Here is a 14,147-nt window from a genome sequence, read left to right on the forward strand (position 1 = left end):
ATCCTCTCTGAATAAGACAGAGAATTGTATAATATTATATAAAAACCATTCTTCCAAAATAACGAATGCCTTTGAGGTAGCAAATTTCAGTTACGTGAAGAGAACCACTTATGTGTAATTATACATCATTATTATTTAGTAATACTTATGTGCTGAATCTGGCCTGCCTTTCTTAAACTCCTCCCTTCCACATTCTTCTTAACTGTCCCTCTCTCCCTGCCCTCTCCTCCCCACCCCTACCCTAACAAGCCTACCTGTCTAGTTTCTAGAGGAGGATGACTGACTCTATTGACTTGTCCAGAACTTTCTTGGTTACCTGCAGTCCCAGGTAGCCCGGGACAGTTGATTGCTCTATTACAGAGCCGGATAGTCTGATTCCAGCTCTACCATGCAGGTATTAACTTGTAATTCTGTATAGTGGGGTGGGGTGGGGGGCATTACAACTATCACCGTGCGTACTCAAATCATTAGGTCACTAGGCTCCTAGATCTGAGCTATTTTGAAAGAAAAAAAAAGAGGCTTTGGGTTCTTCAATTATACTAATAATGGACTTTGTTTTTTTATTTACTTAATATGGAAAACCAAATCTGATTGGTTTATCGGTTTTGCCAGCTAAAAATGGAAATTGCTAGAGGGAAATTGCTTTCTTCCTTTGCAGGTATTTTCTGGGGAATTGCTACATAAGAAAGTGAGGGCTTGTAGGCCTTGCTTAGTCTGAAACTCCGAAGAGAGCTCAGGCAGGACTCTGAGGCTATATACACATAAAATACCAACCGTGAGGCCTCCATAGCATTCAGCTCGCTGCCTGGTGTTACCATTATGTATCTGGCTTAATTGGCCCAATCACCAAGGGGATCATGTTCCACCTTTGGCTGCCTACAGTGGATGGAAAGCAGAAGTCAAGTGATGTGGTGGGTGTGGGCACTCTGGTTAGTAACGGAGCTTTGCAGTTTCACCTGGAGACAGGCCTAAGCGATTCCTGGTTAATCGAAATTCATCTGAAGTTTGAAATTTACCCAAACCCCACAGCTGATGTTTAAATTGGTAATTATTCTACTGCTTTTGAGTTGTTGCCTCTATCCAGGAACTAAAGGGAGGAATGGAGGAGTGGGTTATAAACAGGGCAGCAGTCCTGGGGTAATGTGCCCTGTGTGGAGACTGAGAATGCGTTTTCATCACCGAGGAGACTAAAAACTGAGAGGCAGAAAGGCCTTAGACTAAACAGTGAAACTTTTACCCAAAGGAAACTTTCATATCCAAAAGGAAGGGTGCAGAGAGCTGAATGACCTCAGTTTAAATCTCAGCCCTACTACCTTCTAGCTGTTGTACTTGGACAAGGCACTTAACCTCTCTGGGCCTCAGTTTTCTTATTTCTTAAATAGGGATAATAATAGTACCTTGGCTGCTAACTGAAAGGTTGGTGGTTTGAACCTATCCAGTGGCTTCGCAGGAGAAAGACCTGGTGATCTGCTCCTGTAAAGATAACAGCCAAGAAAACCCTATGAGGCAGCTCTACTCTGCTGCATGGAACTTGACTCGATGGCACCCAACAACACTTCACGGATTTGCTGTTAAGATTAAATTATTTAATATTTCTGAAGAACTTACAAAAGTGTTTGGAACATAATAAGGTCATGTGAGTGTTTGTTAAAGACTAAGACTCATACTTCAGAATGTAAATTTTCTTAGTATTCCTAATCCTGAAAAATAGTTAAGTGATTCCAAATTTGCTAGACGAAGTAGCATTTTCTCTCAGAGCATATATCCTTGGTAAATTTGTGTCCTAAAATAATATACAACTAGGTTTTGTAGGTAGATAAAACCAAAATACAAATTCTACATCAGTGATTCATTAGCTTTGCAATTCAGCTTCAGTTTCTTCATCTAATACAAGGATCAGCAAACTATTGACTAGGAGCCAAATCTAGCATACAACCTGTACAATTATAAATAAAGTTTTATTGGAACACAGCCATGCCCGTTCTTTATTATATTGTTTGTGACTAGGCAGAATTGAGTAGTTGCAACAGAGACCATCTGGTCCACAAAGCCAAAAATATTTACTACCTGGTCCTTTACAGAAAATGTTTCCTGACCTCTGATGTATGATATGAGAATAACAATATCCCGGCTTTTTTTTTTTTTTTTTTGTGAGAATGAGATGGGAACCCTACATATAGTAGAGGTTCAATAAAGAGTAACTATTATTATCATTTGGAGTGGCACAAATGGCTCAGTGCTTGGCTACTAATCGTAAAGTTTGGTGGTTCAAATCCACGCAGAGGCACCTCAGAAGAAAGGGCTGGCAATCCACTGCCAAAGGATCACAGTCGTTGAAAACCCTGTGGAACACAGTTCTGCTCCGACACACATGGGGTCTCCATGAGTCGGAATCAACTTGACAGCAACTGGTTTGTTTTGGCTTTGGTTTTACTAATACTGTTAGAGAATCAAAATCTGAATGAATAATACCTTCGATACTTCTGTTTGCATGATTTTTAGTCTTTTGCATCCTCTCTCTATTTAGGCCTTTCTGTCCAAAAACAAAATATGAGCCTAACTTCCTCGAACTGGGATTAAACTAATCGGCCAGCCCACAGCACCTGTCTGTTCAGTCAGTTTCTATGGCTGCATTCATCCAAACCACCCGGGTTTCTGTCCCATTGTTCTGGAGCATTTGCTTTATGTCTCAGCTCTTCTACAGGCATCAAGCAGGAAGCCCAAAGATCCTTGCACCAATTTGTTGTCCATTTTTAACTTTTTATTTAGAAATAATAAAATAAGACATAATATATAAAAATATGTACAATCCATGGTTTGTGCAGTACAATAGAAAGACGTTAGATACAAAAAGACGGCAAACGGGAAAATAATGACTCTTACGATTGTCAAAGGCCAGAATTGTTCAACTCACCAGAACCCAGAGCTGACAGCCAACATTACAAGAAAAGAGATTATCGTTGGCTACGGGGTCGGGGTGCGGAGGCGACTATGCAACACTTTTTTTTAATGTTTTCACCTTAACATTATCAAACACAGAGTGAAGAAGTAACTCACTCTACTTCTCAGAACGTGCATTTTTGCCTTCGCTGAGTGGTTTATTATAGAACACGGACTGACAAATGTATCGCCTGCGAGGGAAGCATGATCTGGGGAACAAACTTTACCAAATCAACATCAAGATTTGGGACAGGAGTGATAGGGAAGAAAGGAAGTCGAGGGAAGAAATAATGCCTTAATAGAATTTAAAAAAAGAGTAAAACAAACTTTCTCCAGGAATTTAGAAATGACTACAGTGCTATAGTGACATCCTGAAAATGTCTAATTCAAGTATACTCTTAGAGGGATAGAAAACTATTCCTTTCTCAATAATCAAAATAGAATGCACTTTCTCTACTTTTTATTTAAAAATAGGATAACAAAGAATCTATGCCCTTCCTCTCCCCCCCTCAACCCCGCTCCCATAGAATGCCCATCCATATCTGGGCAAAATGCTTTAAAAGGGAATAAATTCTAAGTAAATTCACTGGGATTTGCTTGCAACAGAGAAGCAACATGTATCTGGGAAGAGACCCTAGATATTCACGGTGAGTCCCTTATATCCGCATTCTGACAACATGTGGGCACTAATTAAAGAGACCCAGTCAATAAGGACAAATGTTTTGAAGGTAAAATGCAGCAATAAGTGGCGTGCATTACTGTGTCTTGGCTCTTGACAAAAAAAACTTGCCATTTAAAGCTTGTAACTGTTAAAATGCTCAGTACTAGAAAAAGCTATCAAATGAACAGTCCATGCTGAAATAAATAACAGAAGAACATAGCAATACGAACCTTATAAGGCTGGTAAATATTTGCTAAAACCATGCTAACCGGTAGCATATAGGTACTAGCTCTCATTGTTGCACTGAAATTATACTTTCTATGGCATTTTCTTTTTCCTTTACAGACTTCTATTTACATTTGGCTTTAAATATGAAAATATCTGATAAACTTTATAAAATGTACACTTTAAAAACATAGCTTCTGCAAAATTTTCTTGAAAAAAACAAACAAACAAACCTGTGCACCAGAAATTTTAGAGATTTTTTTCTCTTTTTCAGAAATACGCTGAAAGATTTCCCTTCCTCGTTCTCACCCCTATCATCACCCCCTTTCCAATATCTCAAGTCTTTTTGTGTGTGTGTGTGTGTGTGTGTGTGTGGCAGCACTATGTGTTTGGGGGAGCCTCCTTTGTGGTTACCCCCATTCTCCACTGTATCTTCACATAATTTATATATCACTGAATACTCTTTGGTTTGATTATTTTCCTTTGCAAAACATCAAAATAGCAGCAGCTGAAGTCCTCAATATTTTCTCACTGTCAATGGCCAAATTATTGCCTCTTCTATAATTTCCCTTGTCCACTTGATCCCCAAATCCTCCAACTCCTTAAACAACTTCCCTAGCCTGCTGTTCAACTTAGATTTAAAATAGCATCCACTCACTTGACATCTCTATCTTGGTTTCTTTAAAATAACATCACAGTTTTCAAACCCATTGACTTTGAATGCTGAAAACAGCGTAAACTGTCCTATTATTGCAGGCACCTCATTCAGAGATGGCTGTGCAAGAACCAGAGACCGTCACAAACATCAATTTACAAAATACATGATTCTAGAACAAGCTGTTTTTTAATGGCATACAGAGATATAATACCGTAAAAGAGTTGATTTTGAGATTCCCGATTAAGAAGAAAAGTCAGTAATCCCAGAATTCACAAATAGGGAACTTTTAACCAAAAAAAGTTCCATTATTGAGCTAGAGTGGAAAAAAAAAAGTTCCAGCAAGGCAGGCAGCCAGGCAGACAGAAGCTTCTGGAAAACTACGTCCTAGTAACCTGCTCTAGGGCTCCACAGGAGACAACAGTCGGCACTGGGCTTGCATTCAACCATGAGTGTGCACACATAAAAAAGGAAATAATCCTTTTAGAGCATTGCCTCCTTTACTTGTGACTGTGTTAACTTTGTATGGCTTTCTTTGACCCTAAAATACTGACACATTTTCACTCTTACCCTCTACCATAAAAAAAAAAGTAACTTTCCTTTCGCTCCTGAATACTTGAACTGATGGGTTGCATCCAAGTGGCCTGTCCCACCTCCCCACCTCTCCTCTTTGGCCTTGGCAGCCCTCTCTGACACATGAGGGCTCACTCCAGATCTTTCCAGACTGAGCAGAAGAAACAGCCTCAAGGCCAGGCACGGTATCTTTTCTAAGGCAAAGTCAAGCTGGAAATGTCCTGACCTAAGGGTTGAAACCTATTGATCTTTCATGCTGGATGGCTCAGTTTTGAGGACTCCAACTAAGCTCAACCAGGGTCTTATCTTGTGGAATAAGTTCTGGAATGTGCAAATTGGGAATACCCAGAAAAACCTAACCAGCACATCACCATCACTCACTTTCGTTTTAGCTTGGTCAACACTAGCTGGCAGGGAAGAAAAGGTGTTTATATTGCGTATGTGTATTTATTTGTGTACGCGTGTATGCATGCATGTGCAAATTTTACTTCCCTTTTCCTTTTCAAAGAAGACAATCACATGAAAGAAAAGAAATGGAAAACAATTGCACTTATTAGACGGTGTGTGTGACGCTCTACTTTCTGAAAAAGGTGCAAAATGAGAGGATAGTTCAAGGTCTTGCTGAGGTTCAATGTTATTGTCTCTTGATTCCAAGGCAGCCCATGGGGGCTTTGTTTACTTTTTAGTACAAGCTCCACTGTGCAAAAATGTGCATTATCTTTGGTATTCGTTTTAGGTAGTCTAACTTAAAATTTGAGATAACCCATTAACATTATTGAGGGGAAAAAAACAAAACAAAACAAAACAAAACCTTGGAGGCTACCATTTGGCTAGTGTTACATAATGCCCTTATGTAACCAAAGACAGAGAGAAAGAGAGAGAGAAGAAGGAAAAAAAAAAAAAAATCAATTCTAGTGAACAAATTACTGGCCTCAAAAAATCAGGCTCTCGTTTTGGCAGCTCATAGCCAAATACTTGCCACTTTGAAGCGCATCATGAGCTTTCAACACAGTTCAACACTGACTTTTAAGTTACACAAAAGAAAAACTACACTGCAACAAAAATAAAATTTGTGCTCATGTAGTTAGCAGCTTTTCAAAAATTAAGGCAGAGTCTTGCCTTTGTTATGCCATTAAAAACATTCTTGTTCCCTAAAGAGAAGCATGCTGGATAAGTCGAATACCCGACCAAGGCTTGCCTGCAAGTTCAAGTTTTGTAAAAACACAAAACAAAACATAAAAACCCATAACTTATCCTACAACATAAGTGCCATCAGGTCATGCACAGACGTGTTTAGTGCGTTACGTGAATCTCCGAGCTCACAGTCTTTCTTTGAAACCATCGTGCTAGCCTCAGTCCCTGTGGCTGCTTGCCTTGACCCACCTCGTCACCAGTACCGTCGTCTGTTATCACTGCTTTGGGCCTTTGACCAACAGACTGTGTTTGAAAGTAAATATTCCAGAGAAGGAATCAGTCAGTCATATTTCTGATTCTCGCCGTAAGGGCCTGGGCTCTAGAGGTACACTTGCCTGGTTGTGAAGGTCTATGTCAGGGGGAGTGTCTGTACTAGTGCTTTCTGGAAGTCCATTTTCACTGTCATCTTCCTCTTTGCTTGTGAGGGCAACTTCATTTTCATAGCAAAATGAATTTGCATTTGAGAGGATATATTTCTTTTCTGCTAAGTCTCTAGCACTACAAAGGGGAGTGTTGGGTACTTCATAAGTTTTGTGGAACCTTGAATAGTCCACTTTGTAGTAGTGCTTCTCTTCAAAGAGTACGGGCTCGTAGCGGTGGCCCCAAAGGATTTCATTTGCCAGGTAAGAGCTACGACATTGTGTGGTCATGGCGGTGGCTTCCACCATGCCTTCCAGTATCACAACAATTTCAAAGTCTGCATTGTCAATGTCCTGTTTACTTAAATCATATAAAGGACTGTCTTCATCTATTTCGTGGACTATTGTGATTGGGGACACCAGAAATATACGGTCAATTCCACTGTCGAACCCAACATTGATGTCTATTTGATCCAGTGGAATATACTCCCCTTCAGAAGTAATTCTGGATTTGAGGAGCTGTGCTCGAACATGAGCTTCCACCAAGTGGCTCTTTCGAAGATTGCCCACTCGCCACATCAAACACAGCTTGCCATCTCTCATGGCAATCACAGCATTGTGACTGAAGACAAGAGTCTCATTTCTCTTCTTCGGCTTTGCCATCTTCGCCATGACGGCGCCAATGATGAAGGCATCGATAATGCAGCCCACAATTGATTGGAACACCACCATGAAAACGGCAATTGGGCATTCGTCAGTAACACACCTGAAGCCATAGCCTATTGTTGTCTGGGTCTCAATGGAGAAGAGGAAGGCAGCGGTGAAGCTGTTGACCTCAGACACACAAGCTTTGCTCTCCTTAGATGCATCCAGGTCCCCATGGAGCAGAGCTATCAACCAAAACACACAGCCAAAAAACAGCCACGAGAGAACGAAAGCCAGGCAGAAGATAACCAGCATCCACCGCCAGCGGATGTCCACGCATGTGGTAAAGATGTCTGCCAAGTACCGTTGTCCCTTCTCCCCGACGTTGATGAACTGAACATTACAGTGGCCGTCTTTCTTCACAAAGCGGCTCCTGCACTGCTGTCGAGTGTGGACTTTACTCTTCCCGTTTCCAAAGCCATTTGCAACTGCCATGGTGGCCAGCTTCATGCCGTCTTCTTCTGAAGAGACTATGCTATAGCGGTTGGTTCGCACACTGCCCATCGCTTCCGCCGTGGACTCCAGTGCTTCTGCTTTGGAAAACAGTCTGAGTTTTTGCAAAACCCTTTGGAGAAACAGTTTTGAATGTTCAGTGAGGACACACACCAAAAAAAAAAAAAAAAAAAAAATGAGGCGAGATGGGAGTCTCCAGGAGCCTTGGCAGTCTACCAAGGACTGTCTTCTGACATGCAGGGTTACCTTAGTAAGTTAGCTGACATCCAGAGAACATGTCCTGCAAGAAAAGAGAGATTGTTCATCATAAAATAAGTCATTATTGATGGCTTCTACTGTCTAAACAATATTTCCTAACAAGACAAGGTGTCAGATATAGATAAATATATTCTGCATTGAATTATAAAGTTCTTTGTTTCTTTGTACCCTAATTTTTTTTTTTTTTTTTACTTTATTTAAAGGTATAAGGTCATTAAATATAGGACAGTTGTTTGTGGTAGTCTTTCAACCAAAATTTCAGGCCCTTTCTCCCCTAGTTTTTGCCAGACATTTGGAATATTCTATTTTTCAGGTGTACCCCCGTCTTCCTATTCTCTTCTTTTGCCTTCCCAAGTTATTAAGCAGGAGAGGGGCTTTCTAATTCCAAATATGGTCATGAAGCTTTAAGAACAAGGGAATATTTAGAGAATATTTCACACAAATGCAGTATATTAATATTAATTATGTTGCATGCGCATTCTGGAAGAATATTAGAGACCTTGTCATCAGAAAGAAAGCGCAGGATATTCTGTTTAAACTATCAAACTGAGCAGACAGCCCTTCTGATCATCAGAACTGGATCCCAATTTCTGGATATTGTTCGGGCTTGCTTGATCACTTGACCTATTCTCGGCAGCCAGTATGCAGAAATTCCTGATAACATCTCTGTTAGAGCAAGTGATTCTGACTTAAAGACACAGTTTGCTCTGAGGGAATAGAGAGCGATTCTGTTGCCTAGTGATAAGAGTCTTGAAATTCTCCGGAGATGGGACTGTCATGTGTAATGACAGGCTAGGAAGTAAGCACCTTGGTGCTAAAGGACCAGGTCTTTAGCAGATGGAGATAAGGCAGGAACTCATTCATATGGGTCCAATTCTGTGTTCTCCCAAAGGAAGAAAACTTTGTTAAGGGTAGATCATGAATGCCAGTCAGCTTACTTTCACAAGTGCTATTGTTTGCTATCTATTCCTATGGAGAAGGCACTGATCTTTACTTAACAGGAGCAAATGGTAGTCTTTGGTTTTCTCCTCTTCCCTCATTCTCCCCTAGGTAAAAGCTGTTCACTTTAAATTTCCATTGTCACTACAAAGGAACTGTTTTTTAACTGACTAGCTAGCAAAAAGCCTAAGTCTAAGGCCTTTTCTTGACCAAATTCAAATGAGCAAAATTAGTACAGCATAGAACTAAACCATAAAAGAGATCTGAGATCCTCGACTTTGCAAACAACCAAAGCCATCCCCCGTTTTTAACGGAAACAACAAATAACACATGGAAAGGGTCAGAAATGCGTTGACTCCCTGCTAATGAGAACGTCACTGGTCACTCTTCTTTCTTCCCCATAGTCACATTAAGATTAAGCAGGTAACAAACTGGATGTCTGCAAGCCAGCTGCCAACGAATACAGAAAACCCTGTATCTTGTCTCTGGGTATCCCCGTATAGAGAGGCAAGGTTCATTGCCCCCTGAAAATGTCTTACACAGTCTTTTGACTTCTCTCTCTTTATCCAAGTTATTATGCAAGAATGTGCCTCAACACATTTTTCCTGAGATTAGTCATCTGTGAAAATTGCAATGTGTGTTACATTTTGGCAGCTTCTGACACCTAAATGATGCCCGATTTGAAAGTGCCTTTGAATTACTTTATGAAAAGAAGTTACTGTGCTTGCCTAGCCTTCCACGTGCTTCAGTGTTTTGTCTGCTTGCCTATGAAGTTTGCCCTTGGACAGAAGGAGCGAGACTCTTATTCCTCAGAGTTCTAGATCCTGCGCATGGGAGGAATTTCTTTTAACAGGGATTTCAGTTGATTTGGCTCACATGAAGTTACCAAGGTTTTCAACACAAAGACAGTTGTAGATAACAACATACCGTCCAATGCGGGTGTCCTTTCAAAGAAAAAATAAGTCTTATTTAAATAGTGCTTGTATCCTTGGGTTCTGACTGATTTCAGAACCTTATATTATAAGCTGACACCAAGAAATTCCCTTTCCGTGTTTCGAAAGAAGCCTCCTCTGTGAGTTACCATTAGGGACCATGAGTAGACAGTCTCAAATTTCGTCTAACTTATTTCTGCACTCTGTCCAGATTAAAGTATGACTATTGAGTGGCATGAAAGATTGACTAAAAATCACTCCATCTTCACCCGAACAGATTGACTGATGTTTAAGGATTAACATTTAAGACCCATATGGAATTAAAAGGCTGAATTATGACGTTCCAAAATCTTGACCCCAGGACATTTGTTTGGATTCCACAAGTCACAAAATACCACCTTCCTATGAATAGCTTTCCACATTTAGAACCTTGAAAACAGCCTGTATTGAGCGACTATTATTGTCTTGTTTCCATTGCTAATGGCAGAATTCATTCCACACACGGAGAATCATTTAGAAATTTTATCATTACTGCCCAGAAAAAAAAGAAAAACAAACAAAAAAAGGCTTTCTTGGCAAAATCATAACTTTTGTCACTTAGAAAAGATATGCTCCAAAACAGATTTAGGTGTGTACGTGGGTGCACACATATTATGTGTACTCAATTTTTGTGGAGCTGATTACATAGCAAAAATCTAGAACCTGCCAGAGTCTGACAGGGTAACTGTCTTAATATTTTACTGTGAAGACTGCCTTTCCCATTAACCTGCCCAGTTGCCTTTAGGCAAGTTGAAATCTCTCTAGCCCACACGCTCATAATTGCCAATACGTGGGCATCTGGGGAAATCTTTCATTAGGAATAGGGCTTTCATGGAACTTTATTTTAGGCATTGAATTAAAATTATTTCTTGAGGAATACTCAGTTAAAGATAGATGAGAACACTACGTAATCTGACTGCTTACCCATTGTCGTTGAGTCCATTCTGACTCATAGTGACCCAATAGGACAGAGTAGAACTGCCCCACAGGCTTTCCAAGGAGCAGCTAGTGGATTTGAACTGCTGACCTTTTCGTTGGTAGCTGAGAAGCTCTTAACCACTGCACCAGTAGGGCTCCGGTCTGACTGCTTAGAGTCATAGAGCTCAGAAGAGTTGATATTTGATTTGATGAACAGTATGAAAAATCCCCTTTCAGCCAAAATATTTAAGGAGCCGGATGTAAATTTAATGGAAACAAATAATCGTTTTACTCAGGCCATAACCAATGATGTAGAAAGTATTCCTGGGAAATTGAGAGGCTACATGTGGTGCTGTTCATGTTAAGACTATTTATAGGCTGAGCCAAAATTAAGCATAAGCAATGGAAAAAAATAGTTCAGCACTTCAGTCTTAGGTAGATGTTAAAGGAGAGAGCGCTACAGACAGATACAAGGTCAAGGAGGTCACACGGTATAAATGGGTGAGACTAAAGTATGATTACTGTGTAGGAAATATTTCCAATATGGTTTATTAAAAAAAAGCTAGAAAAATGTGATTATGAAAAATAAATGTGTCCCATAATATGCTGTGGTGTGCAGTAAATCAGAAAGTTTCTGCCTAAGGATAGAAATAAAGATGGCAAAAGCAAGTGTGCTGGGCTGAGAGAGAGGTCTGCTAATGAGTGCTTGGAGCAGCTCTTCTCCAGCTGACGCCATACAGAGCAGCATGAGTGTGCTCTGGGCACATGTTGCTATGTGAGCACGCCTCCCAGCAAAGCAACCTCTTATTAGAAGATCAGTAAACAGAAGGGAGGGAAGGGGAAGGTCAGGCGGGGAGGGGAAGAGGGAGGAATACCCATTTACCTGTGTGAGCACTATCTACAATATTTAGACTCAACAATGCAGGCAGCATCACTCAGCATTTGCATCTGCTGAAAACTATGCATATTTGCTAAACAAAAATAGACACACACACACAAACCCAACCTTGGAACATTAGTTGATCTGTTCAGGTAAAGATTTAGTGACCTTTGGTCAATCTTTCATGCTACTCAAAAATCATACAAGGATTCTAGAACTGACCGGACATTCTCTCAACTGAAAGGTCTGAAGGATGTAGAAATACGGTGGGCTCTTTTTTTTCCCACCCAGGTGCCAAATTCACAAGAATATAGAACAAATAGGCTTTATGGACATAAAAAAGTAAAGTGCCACCAGAATATGAGGGTGAGGGACAGAAAGCAAAGTGAAATGACCTTGACCCCCACTCTAACCCCCTCTCACTATCCTTAAAGTAACACCTTCTACTCTTTCAGAGCATCAAGGTATTTCCAGATAATGGGAAATATAATAACAAGTATAAAATATAATAATAAACATAATTACATAATAAACATAATTGTATAATAATAAATATAATTGTGTAATAATAAATATAATTGTATAATGATAAATATAGTTATGTAATAATAAATATTATTATATAGTAATAATAAGTAAAACGCTCGGGATGAGAGTGCAAGCAAGGAAGGAAAAACTAACAAATGTCCAGGCAGTGTATGGAAAACGTACAACAGTGGTTACAAAAAGAAATAGAACTGCCTGTCGATTGTTAAGGTGTAAAGGGCAGTCTGCATTCTTTGCATATCCAAAACAGTTTTCTAAATACTGTCTTATTTCCTCACAGACAAATTCTGATTTAATGAAAATCCCCAGGAAGTGTTTCATTCTGTTGTACCTGGGGTCGCTAAGTGTCGAAACAGACTCCACAGCACCTAACAACAACAACATCCTCGTTACCATCCTCCTGATGTGCTCACCAAGACGCAGGCATGAAAAGGGCCACTTCCTATCTCTATTTTTTTCAACTGTCACGATGAGTCCACGTTATTATGCAATATTATTGTAGAATCAAGTCGTTTTGACCGTTGTGCTTCCCTAAAACCACAGTCTTCCACTTAGGTCTTATACGATTATTAACAGGAATAGCAAGTGGCTTAGGCGAGAGTGACATACGATGGGAAAGTTTTGCGGTCTTCAGGCTCAAATCCAACTCAGGCTCCGCTCTCTTAGCCAGCAAAGCAACTTTGAGACGCTCACTCTGTTTGGAACTCGAAGCTACACTTGAAGCAATGACAAAACAAAACAGACTCCAAGGATCAAAATAATGCTGAGTCCCAAGGCTTGCCAAGTTTGAGACCAACGCTTTAGACCTTGTCCCTTGCTTTTTCGTTAGAGAGAGACTCGCCACAGACTCCCGGTCTCTGCCTCCCGACTCAGTATCTCGCTACAGCTGGTGCATTGGAAGTTATGAGCACAAACAGATGCTGCAGAGAAATCTGTTTCTATTGCTCAACTGTTCCAAGCATGTCTCAGTATTTTTAGCTCTAAGGATGTTCTTGGGCTCACACAAACTATATAGGCATGATCTGGGATTCCGGAGCGTGGGTGGGTGAGCGCTACAGCAGCGTGACAGCTGGGCACCTCTGGAGCAGCGGGGTAGGGGAGGGTAAGGACAACGGCTCCAGTCCAACTCCCCAGGACACCCAAGCAGCGAGAGAGAAAGAGGGAAGAAAACACAGCAGCCCTTACCTGTTGCTGGCTCAGGAGCATGGGGGCAAGGAGTGGAAGTGGGAGGTACAGAGGCATGTAAGATCCAGTAGTTTGTAAAAGCCAGGGAGCCAAAGCAAACCAGAATTTCCAAGACCCAGCTGACCGGCGCCGGGGCAGGCTGCGAGCTGGTCGGGGCTCCAGGGCGCTCTGCAATATCCTGGGCTCTTTTGAGGCGGTCCAGGAGATACCGGCCTGCCTGGCTCCGCCCCCGGCCGCGGCCGGCCAATAGCAGCGCTCCGGGCCGCGCGGCCGGCCCCGGGAATTGCGGCGGGGAGGGGAGGATGCTGCACCCGCGGCCGCAGCGCTGCCAGCGCGGAGAACCTGCCGCTGCTTCCTCCCCCGCCAGCCGCCGAGCCCGAGCCGGGATCGGGGGCCGGCCGGGGCTGGGGAGGAGGAAGTGGCGGCCCAGCTGGGACAGCAGCAGGTGGGAAGTTCCGCGGCCGGGCTTTTGCGGCTGTTTAATTGCAGCCTGGCCTTGGGCAAGACTTCCTCCCCCTCTTCGAGCCCCACGCTTCTCTTTTTCCGTCCCCGGAGGAGGCTGCTGCGCTCTGCGTGCTCCTCGAGGGGCCTGCGCGGTGCCATTGCCGGGGCGAGACTGGCTGCAGGGGAGGCTTGCATGTCAGCCCGGGCGCGTTTCCCTCTCCCCTCCCTCCTGCCCAGAGCT

General features: G+C 41.9%; 1 protein-coding gene across 1 annotated transcript; it reads right to left on the reverse strand.

Annotated features, from left to right (window-relative positions):
• Nucleotides 1-4,648: 4,648 nt before the first annotated feature.
• On the reverse strand, nucleotides 4,649-13,641 carry KCNJ2 (potassium inwardly rectifying channel subfamily J member 2). Its single transcript, XM_004374179.3, has 2 exons — nucleotides 13,463-13,641; nucleotides 4,649-8,045 (listed from the first exon to the last, which is right to left on the reverse strand). The coding sequence occupies exon 2, from the start codon at nucleotides 7,814-7,816 to the stop codon at nucleotides 6,533-6,535; it is 1,284 nt and encodes a 427-aa protein (XP_004374236.1). The 5' UTR covers nucleotides 7,817-8,045; nucleotides 13,463-13,641; the 3' UTR covers nucleotides 4,649-6,532.
• Nucleotides 13,642-14,147: the final 506 nt, after the last annotated feature.

This window comes from Trichechus manatus, unplaced genomic scaffold, assembly GCF_000243295.1.
Source record: "Trichechus manatus latirostris isolate Lorelei unplaced genomic scaffold, TriManLat1.0 scaffold00028, whole genome shotgun sequence".
Classification (NCBI taxonomy): domain Eukaryota; kingdom Metazoa; phylum Chordata; class Mammalia; order Sirenia; family Trichechidae; genus Trichechus; species Trichechus manatus.

Excerpts from the sequence above, each read along its gene's own strand:
- KCNJ2 (XM_004374179.3), bottom strand. The coding sequence starts at position 7,816 with ATGGGCAGTGTGCGAACCAACCGCTATAGCATAGTCTCTTCAGAAGAA.